At 38.0% G+C, this 11,549-nt stretch overlaps 1 protein-coding gene across 1 annotated transcript in view; it reads right to left on the reverse strand.

Moving 5' to 3' along the window:
* Ppp4r3b (protein phosphatase 4 regulatory subunit 3B) overlaps window positions 1–5,838 on the reverse strand; it is a 58,214-nt gene extending 52,376 nt beyond the window's left edge. The window contains exons 1-2 of the mRNA XM_010615868.3: window positions 5,447–5,838; window positions 3,985–4,040 (exon numbers count right to left, since the gene is read on the reverse strand). Of these exons, the coding sequence (XP_010614170.1) occupies window positions 3,985–4,040; window positions 5,447–5,588 (198 nt within the window). The 5' untranslated portion in view covers window positions 5,589–5,838. The remainder of the gene's footprint in view (window positions 1–3,984; window positions 4,041–5,446) is intronic.
* Between the last annotated feature and the right edge of the window lie 5,711 nt (window positions 5,839–11,549).

Genomic DNA, 11,549 nt, shown 5'->3' on the forward strand with positions numbered 1-11,549 from the left:
ACATATGATGGTGTGCATTTCTCTTTACATATGCATACCTGTAAAAAGATATATAAGAAACTGGTCATGTGCATGGCCTTTAGGAAGGGAAGGTATGGACAGCCTCTGAGGTGGGAAAGAGACATCATTAAATATCTTTGGAATTTTTAATCATGTTAATGATTATATATTCAAGCTAAAGTTTATTTCAATAAACGAGCCTCAAACCAAATAATTAATGTAAACCTGTTCAACTTACCACTTTTCCTCCCATTCACCTGGCCCCAGACTCAAGAACACTACTACTGACCTCTGATTCCTTCTCTTTCACATCTAATCATTCACCAAATATTCTAGCACTTTCTTGAAACTATACCGGAGTTTAGCTTCTTGTCAAATTTAAGACTTTAATTTTTTGTATCTAAGTAATTCAAAGGACTTATAACCAAAGCTCTTCTGCTCCACCTGACTGTCCTTTTTATTAGATAGTCACACTGTTTTCCTTAAACACAATACCATTTCCATCATTTTAGATCCCTACAAGCAACTGTGACAGCTCTTTTGTTTAGCAAACCAAGCTTTCAAAAAAATGTCTACTGTAAATAGGTTTAATACTTTTCATAGCTGGTGTATTATTTCCTATCCTATCACAGTTCTTTCAACAAAAACCACCAAAAGTAGAGTTTTTCTTAATGATTTTAGCTCTTACCAGTTTCTTTGATCTCTAACTTTCTATTGCCAATGGCTGTGGAATGCAAGTTTGCTGCTTATTATTAGCATACACCTGGTATGATTCCAGTCGAGAATCTTAACCTTTCTGTACTTTAGTTGCCTCTGTGTGAGAAACTTTCATGGGCCTTCAACGAAGACTGGGTCAAACCACTTTATTAGCACTCTATTATCATTCTGTAATTGTTTCACATGTATAATCTTGTCTCTAAATAAAACTGAGGTGAAGACTTCCCTGTACTTTTCTCCTAAACCCAATTAACACACAACTGTGTTCAAAAACAATTTTTCTACATATCTGCATATCCCTATGAATCTGCTTTTGATTAGGTCAACATTAGTGGGATTAATTTTAAGTAACTTAAAAATTTGACACACACATCAGGCACTTTATTTCATACTGTATTGTATAATCATTCTCATTTCTTTCCAAAATATGTTTAATTACGCCACAGGTTTACTAGAAAAGTACATCTTTTCCCCATTAATTTCTTCAGTACACACATTAAGGAAGAAAGCAATGTGAATGAATGATGACATCTGATTCTCAAGTCATTTGACATTCAACTTGACTCATTCTTAACCTATTTTAAGCCTATAATTCAGTACTTGACTTCTAGAAGAAAATAAGATGCACTCTGAGCAAACAATTCAGTAATTGGCTCACTTCAAAACTGTAATGTTAGGAATATTAAACATTTCTTTGAATTTATGCAGTGTATTTTAATATAGCAAAATATCCTATAAACATATCTTCATTCATCAAATTTTTAAAATCCACTAATGAACATTTCATTAAAAATTAAATTTTAATTAAAAATCCACTAATGAACAAGACTAGTGAAAAACACAAATGACAAAAAATAATTCTAATGAACATAAAAAAATCAAAGTCCCAATTAACGTAACTTATAAAAAATGCAAACTAATATTTTGGTGAAAATAAGAAAAACTGCTTTGCAAAGAAAGAAATTTAAGCAGAGTGTGGTGGCACACACACATAATCCTAGCACTCTGGGAGGCTGAGACAGGAAGATGGCAAATCGGAGCTTAGCCTGGGCAGCTTAGTACTTAATGAAACCGTGGCTCTTGATGAAAATTAAAACAGCCGAGGATACAGTTCCTCACTGTGAAGGCTCTGGATTCAATGCACAGTACCACTACAAAACAACCCCTTAAGAACACAAACAGAATAAGTGACTGGTTATAGAAAATATTTCCAGGTAGTACAAATATTTTTTTGCTCTTGGAATTGGGGATCCAATTCAGTATCTTGAACTTGCCAGGCAGGTACTGGCACCACTGAACTACATCCCCGGCCCAGCACAAATTTTTAAAGTATGTTTTTCTTCTCTACTTTATAGATATTAAATGCATACAAAAATGTTATTCATCTTTTTTCTAGCAGAGTAACATACAAGAAAGCATGTCCCCAAATTTGTATTCACAGAACCACTAACTCATGTTGGGGGACTATTTTATAAATAAATGTCTACCATAATGTGATCTCTTTAATAGTAATAACACCTAAAAGATGATATAAACAACCTGAGAAGATCTATAATTAAATTTTTAGGGAAATGATTATAACAGTCACATTTAAGAAGCAAATTTCCTTTAAAAAAAAAAGAAATAAATTTCATGATAATTTTATATTCACACAAAGAAGAGAAAAAAATTGACAAAAATAATAGTATTTCTCTACAAGTGAGCAAGCAAGCAAAGAAAAAACTCAAAACTAGCTATGTAGTAAAATTCAGTGCAGAGACAGAATAAGCATCCTCACGGATGACTTAGAAATTAAATTTACTTAAATGTGTATCTTAAAATGTCTAAGGTATGGAAAAAAAATCTTTGGGTGTTCAATTTAAAAAAAATGTTTGAGTTTTCACCAAAAATTTTTTTAAAAAAATCATTTCCTAAGGGGAAAAACCCTGTTAACTGAATAAAAACTGAAAATATTTTGAAGAACTGAGAATATAATACATAACTAAGTTATTTTAATAGTAAAAAACTTTTCCTATTAAAAAGCTGTCCAATAGACAATTTTATTCCTTCAACTGTAGTGTTTATTTTTTAGCATTCAAATTTTCATAGACCTTGAAAGTAGGCTTGATGTTATAAATATAATTCTAAAATAATCCTTTTCTTCCAAAATCTCTGCTATATGTACTTCATATACCACACACAAAATGGAAATAATCCAAATATCTAATAGGTGTATATAGCACATCAGAATACAATACAGTGTTAAAAAAAAAAACTAGATCTACATTGATAACATGAACATATCTTCGAAATTAGTGAAAAATCCAAGTTGCAGAATACATGTTAAGAGGATGATAGCAGTTGTGTAAAGTTTTAAACATAAAAGACTACATATTGTTTATGAATACATACATATGCCGAAAAAGATATAAAACCATGTACAAAAAGAATACATATTAACTTCAAATAGGGTTACCTATGTGGAGGATAGAGAATAGATAGAATAGGACGGATACAAAGGGAGCTTTAACTATATCAATAATGTTCAATATTACAAAAAGATTTTAAACAAATATAATGTTGACATTCTTAAATGTGGTGGTGTTACAAACACCCACTGTATTCTCTATACTTTTTAATTTTGATATATTTCGTAATAAAAATGAAAACATTCACAGAATAGAAAAGTTGAATCTCCTATTGTTTTTAGGTTAACTAATTAGGCACATTAAAACACAACACAGGTTTTCTTTTCCAAGATAAGACAATAAATACAAACAGAAAATGTTACACAATTTTCAATGTGTTTTTAAAGTATCCACTGATTATTAAAAAAAAAATACAACAATTAAATAACAGGACTTAAGTGCTCATTCAAAAATTCACTTGAGTCAAAGGATTCAATTTCACCTTGCGAACAGGCTTTCCTTACTTTAAAAAGTATCCCTTTTGAATTTCCTTTTATATCATTTCCTTCAAATGTATTCAGAATAAAAGGTTTGCTGTACAAGATATAAATGAGACTTGGCATACTTTATTTAGACTAACAAATACATTGTATTCTAATATAAACTAACAGTGGCTTACTTCAAAGATAATAAATTAGTGCCAGTACAAAAACTTCCACTTTTCAGTGTGAAACTTTTAACCTGTTAGGGAATACACAAGGTCTCTAGCTTTGTTTACCAAACATTTTTTCTTGTCAGGAAAGCATTCTCATCTTTGCCAGATTAATACTTCCTTGATCACAGATGAGGTCTTTCAAATTAAAGATAAACGACTACTTGCCTGTTGTTTCTGATATGCAGTGTTTGGATTTATCTTTGATTCCAAGAGTAGTGATCCTGAAAGATTAAAAAAAAGTATCAGTCTCACAATTATAAAACCCAGAATAAAATAAATGAACACACATTTTAAAAAACCAATGTCGCTTCACCCAGCCGAACATCTGAAATATCAATATTATTTTAATTCACATTTTTTCCTCAGAGATAGGCTTTATTTTAGAATACTTCATCCAATCCCCATATACCCTTATAGAAAAAAAATCCACCGAAAACCATTCAGAGATGAGATGAGATTACTGGTTTCATTGAAATGAAAATTTTGAAGTCTAAACAACGACCTGAAGTCAAAGTTTATTTTAACAAAAGTTGTTTTATTTCATTTCCCATCAAATACAACAAATAGTGAAGGACCATGACAGAGATCTACTCTAAGCACTCAATATATGAATTAGTGTTAAATTTATCCTACTCCTAACTCAAAGAACACCTCATGTAGACATACATGTCCTTGTGTATTGAAAAGGGAAAGTGCATGAGTACAAAATGTCTACAACAGATGTAAGATTATTTCCCTATTTTTCTGCATCTTTGTCGTTCAAAATTGAGACATTCTGATTATATCGTAAGTTTTACTTAGAGCTATATATTTTACAATTTAAAAATATGTCGAAAGAATCCTAACAATCGACAGATACGATTTACAATCTTTGGTGTCCTAACTTGCTTAGATAGTGAGGTACCCACTTTTTAAAGGCACCTTCTGGGGCCGGGTATTTAGCTCAGCGGTTCGGTGGCCTGCCTTGCAAGCGCAAGGACCCGAGTTCAATCCCCGGTACCAAAATAAATAAACAAATAAATAAATAAAAAAATAAAATAAAGGCACCTGTTAAGAAGGCAGCCTGGATAGATGCCAGACTAAAGACGGCATGCTCGCATGTACATGTATGGTGGCAACAGACTGCAATAACCCCCCGCGGGGGGCACCTTTTTGGTTTTCACTAGCAACAGTAGACTGTAGCATGAGCCTCGTTGCCAAAATCTAGTTCAAAAGGAAAAAAAATCACTCACTAAAAGTTTCAGTAAACCTTTGTACTAGCCTCAATGGGTAACAAGTAAATGAAAGCGGGGGGGGGGTGTCAGCTCATCAGGGCTAGTGGGTCCTTATCTCAGCTCTTACTACTTCCTCCTAACTTTCACCTACACTGCGAACCTCTTCAAAGGAAGGACTGGACATGAAGGAGTCAAGTCTTTAACAGGGATAGGAGGCGGGGGAAACAATCCGCGTCTCACTGAGGGTAAATCCAAGCAAAGTAGTTTATTTTTACTGCACAGAAGAGTAGACCCAAGCCGAGTGCGCTGTCCCAAGAGGTGGTGTTAAGAGTTAACAGGGCCCAGAGCATAAACCTAAGGCTGTACCACAACGAAAGCCGACCACTCTTATTCTACAGTCCCCACAACCTTACCGTCGGACTCTGCCCGAACCAGCAGCGACATCCCTTTGAGCTCCTCCACATAAGTGGAGGAGACATGCCCGGTGCCTCGGTCGTCCCACTGCCGGTCTTCGTTCAGGGTATAGACTTTCACTCGTCGTCGTGTATCTGACATGGTTGGTAGCTGCTGACCCTACCGTTCTGGCCGCAGCCTCCTCGCTCACCTCGTCCCGGACCCTCAATCTTCAGAGACCGTAGCGGCGGTGGCAAAGGCGGCGGCAGCTCTTGAGAGGCCCGAGTTCACCATGGCTACAAAGGTTCAGCCGCGAGAAAGGGTGACAAGAGTTACCGAAACCCCTTCGTTCGGAGTGTCCGTTACCTCTCACTTCACCCCTGCACACACCCACCCTCCCCGCCCCTCCCTTCGCCCCCCAAAGCTCGCTCTCCCGCCGCCGCCGCCGCCGCCGCCGTGACTACTACAGGTCCGCCATCTTGTAATTCGACTCTCTCGGCCTTTCTCTTCCTCTTCCAGCAGACTCACACGGGCTGCCCTAGCAGGGGCTACGGCGGCTGACAAGCCCAAAACACATCACTAGCTCCTTGGCACGCGTTTTCAGTGTGAGGATGCTCTAGGCTCTAATTAGGAGCGCGTTACGTACCCAAGTGGGCGGGCCTAAGTAGACTCCTTCTCTTTTAGGTCCGCCTCCTGCGCGGTATCTCGATTGGTTGGAGGGTCTCGCGAGCTAAGCTTTCTTCCCTGCGCCGCGTGAAGGGGGAAGGCCGCTGGCGCGGAGGTTCCTGAGTGCTGGGACCCCACTCTGAGGAAGAGCAGAGCCAAACAGAGAAGTAGGCGTCCTTGAACCGCACTACCCAAGAGCAAAAGGGAAAGAAAGGTGCTTGCACCCCTTAATGGAAACGCCCTGACAGCCTAGTCAGAAAAGTTAAAGTTTAAATCTTTCTGTGAAGACGAAGGGCTGAAGGAACCCTTTCAGTCGAACCGAAACCCACTAAATCTTGTTGTAGAACCTGTTTCAGTTAAGTCCAGGAAATGTTCCGTGGACACTTAAAATCTCAAGGAAATTCTAATGTCTTTCAGAGGTGTTTTGACCATTCCCTATTTCCCGCCAAGGCGTTTTGTTGTTGGGCTTTTAGTAATTGGTAATTGAAAGGCGAAGTTTCGGCTTCATGAAATACAGTGCTTGTCTGTAACCTTGGAGAATAGTTCTGTCGATAAAATGAGCGAAACGGCGAAGAGCTGCCTTAAAGAACACTGTTTTGATACCTGCGGGCAGGCAGTTCTTGAGTTTTCCAACTTGTTCACTGAGCAAGGAAAGAAAATCTGCACTCAACGTCACACTTTGCACAGTGGATACACATTATGCATTGGGCCACAAAAGCATATAATTTATTTCAGTCCCTTTATTATTCTTAAACATAGACAAGCCCGTCACCTCTTTCAGCTGCCTTTTCTTTGCAACCCAGTGATCTGAGGTAAAAACTGGCAAGTTGCTCACGTTGAGGCTGCAGTGCATTTTGGGAGTTGTAGTCGTTACTTATCAATGGGTTTGTCAAAATGTACATCTGTTTTGGTTGTGAACATTCTTCACCAGTAGGCTAAAAAGGCACCTGGTTAAAAAATTTCTATTTTCACGATCTAGACTTATAGTATTTTTAAATTTATAAGGAATCTCAGAAAATATACTTGAATTAAGTCGTTATAAGGTACATAATGGCTGTGATTGATGTTGGCCCAGAGGAAAACACCTTTAGAAGGGCCAGAGAAAATTTTCACAGCAACCTTTTTTTGTTGGTTGGTTGGTTGGTTGGTTTTTGTTTTTTGAGACAAGGTCTCCTATGTAGTTCAGGCTGGCCTCAAACTCACTGTGTAGCGGAGGCTGGCCTTGAACTCAAGGCGATCCACCACTCTCAGCCTACCGAGAGCTAGAATTACAGGCTGGCACCACTACGTCTGGCTCACAGAAAACTTTTGAATCCAGTGTCAGAGAATACCCCAGCCTTCTTTCTAAGGCCTGTCTACGCTACCTGGGTATACCACAGTCACTTCTTGGCTATGAGGAGGACAGATCTTGGGAAGAAGACTGGGAAAATCCTGGAAGCAAGCTTAGCCTTTAGGAAGGGAATTCTAAGGTGTCCCGTACATAATTTTAAGTGGAGAGTTATCTCCGTGTAGACACATCCCTTGATTTCATGGGCTTCTCACTCCACCGGGAGATGCATGGATAGAAGGCCACAGCAAGGCCCTGGACAGTACCAGGTTTACTGCTTAAAGTCTCAGAGCAGAAATATACCCCAACCAATGTTTTCCCCAGGAGAGTGTCTTTTCTTCAGGCATAAAAAAATCTGAAGGGTTACTACCCAAAGAATCCATGATCTGTTTTGTTCTGATAAGTAATGCTTTGACATGTACATAGTTTAGAAGGCAGAGATACACTATACAAAGTAAGTTTATTTTCAGTTCCTGTGCCCTGCTGCTCAGTTTTTCTCTTGAAATCACAACCATACCATTTTCCTGTACACTTTGTCAGATCACAGCCAGCTTCATGGATATGTAACTTACTGAGTCATGTGCTTTATTGATCTGTTATCACTGTCTTTAAATTTTTAATAATTTTTTGTTTTGGTATTGGGGATCAAACTCAGGACCTTGTGCTTGCAAGGCAGGTGGCAGCCACTGGAGCTAGCTCACAAACTATACGGTCTTGTTCCAGAGATAAGTCTATGATGTATGTGTCTATATGTATATTCATATACATGTGTGTGTATATGTGTGTTTGTATATGTGTGTGTGTGTGTGTGTGTGTGTATGCACACACACAATGTGTACTGCTTTCTTTCCATAACTTGGAGGACTGATTTCAGGACCACCACAAATATCAATCTGTGTATGTTAAAGCCTCTTATGTGAATGGAATATATCTCATATAACGCTGTGCATCTTCCAGCATACTTTACTCTCTAGATTATTATTATTATTATTTTTTTTTTTTGTACCCGGGATCAAACTCCTTGTGCTTGCCAGGCAGGTGGGGAAGAACCACTGAGCTAAATCCTTGGCCCTGGATTATTTATAATACCCATTGCAATGCATAGTACTTGTTATACTATATTGTTCAGGATTAATGTTAAAAAATGTCTGTATATGTTCAGCACAAGTACATTTTTTCTCGATCATTTTCCATCCAAGTTTGGTTGAATTAGAAGATGCTGGACCCAGTATGGAAGGCCAACTATAATCTCTTTTTGGCATTTGCTTCTTTGAAGACAAACTGACATAGGTGCTATACCAGTTTGTGCAAGAAAAAAGTCTATAAGGTGTTTTGGGAATGGCTTTACTCAGTCCTGGCTGTCTTAGTCATTTTTCATGTTGCTGAGACAGAATACCCAACACCCACAAATTAAGGAAGGAAAGGTTTATTTAGCTAAGAGTTTGTAGAGGTTTCAGTTCATAGTTGTCTAGTTCTAACACAGGGCAGCATGACAGAAAGGCATTGTAGAGGAGAAACAGTCCATAGTGTGGCAAGTAGAAGGCAGCAAGCAGAAAAGAAGCAGTGGAAACAGCAGCATGAAACAGTAGAAGCTATATTTATATTTTGTCCAGGCTGCAGGCCTACTGATTGGTGCCATCTACACCCAGGGTGAGGTACCCTTAATCCCAGCATCACACCCTAGAAGCAGGCACCTTTGAAACACCCCACCTATGACTACAGGGAGCTTTTGGGGGACATCGGCATACAAGCCATAATACTGGAACAGGGTGGCCACCCCAGTACTGAAGACTTCACTGGTTGTCTTCTAAGGAAAACACTTCAAAAAGGAGAATTAATGTTGGCTATGTAACAATTGAATCATCTGAACTGGATGTGGTGGTGCACACCTGTCCTGTAATCCCAGCACTTTGGGAGTCTGAGGGAGAAGGATTACAAGTTCACGCTTAGCCTGGGTAAAAGTAATTTAATGATTTAGCAACCCCCGGTCTCAAAAACAAACAACAAAAAAACCCCAGATCCCGCAAACAAAGCTCCACAAAAACAAACTCACAATTGAGGTATCTGAAGGATACAAGGGAAATAAAGCTTATTGAAAGAGGCTATTTCTTATAATGGAAGAGTAGAAGTGGTATTTCATGGTCATGGAGCTCTGAAGATATTTGAATGCCCAGCACAGCCTCTACCAGTCAAAACCCTGGCTAGGACAGCCTGGTACTTTGAAATATGAATGGATACCCCTTAGGATTTTGGCTCTATTATAGATACCTCTGGACTTTCAGAGCTTTCAGGAAAAACTCATACCTCCCAGTTAGAGCAAATATTTCCCTCTTTTCAGGAAGACCTCTTCTACAACTGCTTATTTCCTCCCCACCTATGAAGCTAAGGTACTAGGTTTAAATCTCAGTATAATCTATGTGGGGATTGCAGTTGGTCCTGTTAAAGGAGAGAAGATTGCAAGTGAAGGAACTGAAATCAGCTAATATGTTATCAGGGGTCAAAGGAGTACATTTGGGATTGGATTTCAGAGTGTTCAATTAAGGAGACTAAAATTTAAGGCTGGATAAATAAGACTTCTTTGATTTAGGCACTTTTTGGGGGGAGAGCTTTAACCCTAGCAAAGACTCCAGAGGCTGAGGCAAACTCACTGTTAGGCTGGGACTTCAGAGCATGAAAAGGCAATGGCCTATACTGAAGGGATTGGAAATGAGCTCACAGCACAGCAGCTTTTGAATCTTGGAAAAAACAGCTACTTATTTTGGCATGCTCTTTTATTTCTCACTTTAATGGCCATGTCTCAAGTGTTAAATACAGGTTTCTAATTTCTAATATACATTTATCAAGTTAAGGACATTTTCATTTTTGGCTTTTTTTTTTTTGACAGAAATTTGCCACATAGTTCAGGCTGGCTTTGAACTCACTGTGCAGCCCAGGCTGGCCTCGAACTGGCAGTGATCCTCCTGTCTCAGCCTCCCAAGTACTGGGATTATAGGTATGCATCACCACACACAGTGATGCCAAGGTAAGGACATTTTCTAACATTATAAACTCTCTAGGGAATGTACCTTGAATTTTATAAATCACTTCTTTGGCATTTAGAGATCATAGGAGTTTTTCTATAAATATTTTCTTGAGATACATCTGTTTTCACAGGTGATATTAATCTACATATTTTGGGCTTGCATTTATTTTTCGCATCATCTCGTTTATGAGTACTTGGAGATTACATTAGATTTTATAGCCATAATATAAAAAAAATGCCAACAACTCAATTACGGTTTTCATGAAACCTTGGGTATTTTTCAATGCTTCCCAGCACATGCACAACACAGTTTAGAGTCTTAAGGCTAATATTCCTAATTCCTCCACATTCTGACTTCTATTTAGTCTTTATCATCCATTGAGAAAACTTTCTACTCCACAGGCTGCTTTTGCTTTTCTAAATATCCCTTGAAGTCCAGCTCAAATATGTTGTCTCTATATTAAATTCCAATTTATATTCCACTTCTTAGAAATTTTCTCATTTTTTCTATTTAGAATTAATCTACACTTTCTCTCTTTCCCTACCCCATTTCTTTCCTACTGTCTTTTTCTTTTCCCTGAGGGAAAGGGTCTTTGTTGCCTAGAATGGCCTCAAACTTCTAGGCCCAAGAGAGCCTCCTGCCTCAGCCTTTCAAGTAGCTGGGACTACAGATGCGTCCCACCATGCCTGATTCACATCTCTTTTATGAGATGAATTTTTACTTTATGTTTTTTTAGTACTCCAAAGTATAGATATATTCACTATATACCAAAACCTCATCTTTCTTCATTTAAATTCACCAGAACATATGTCTCTTGACCACTCTGACCTCTTTCAAATTATACCCTAAAGTAGACTGAGCATAAAATATCTTTTGGATGTCTTTACTTTTCTTATTTTTAATTTTTTATTAGTGCATGCTTGCAGTGCATAAGAATCACATTCTTGTGGGGAGTTGGTATGTGTACATAACACATCTTAATTCTTATTTTTATCCTCTCCCTTCCTTCCTCCTTCCATCCTGCTGCCATACTTTGCTTACCTTCCCTTTTGATTTGTCTCCCTACTACCTATTATGTATCTTTTATTTTGCTTTTTATTTATATTT

Source organism: Fukomys damarensis, unplaced genomic scaffold, assembly GCF_012274545.1.
Source record: "Fukomys damarensis isolate Sample0158 unplaced genomic scaffold, DMR_v1.0_HiC HiC_scaffold_2, whole genome shotgun sequence".
NCBI lineage: Eukaryota > Metazoa > Chordata > Mammalia > Rodentia > Bathyergidae > Fukomys > Fukomys damarensis.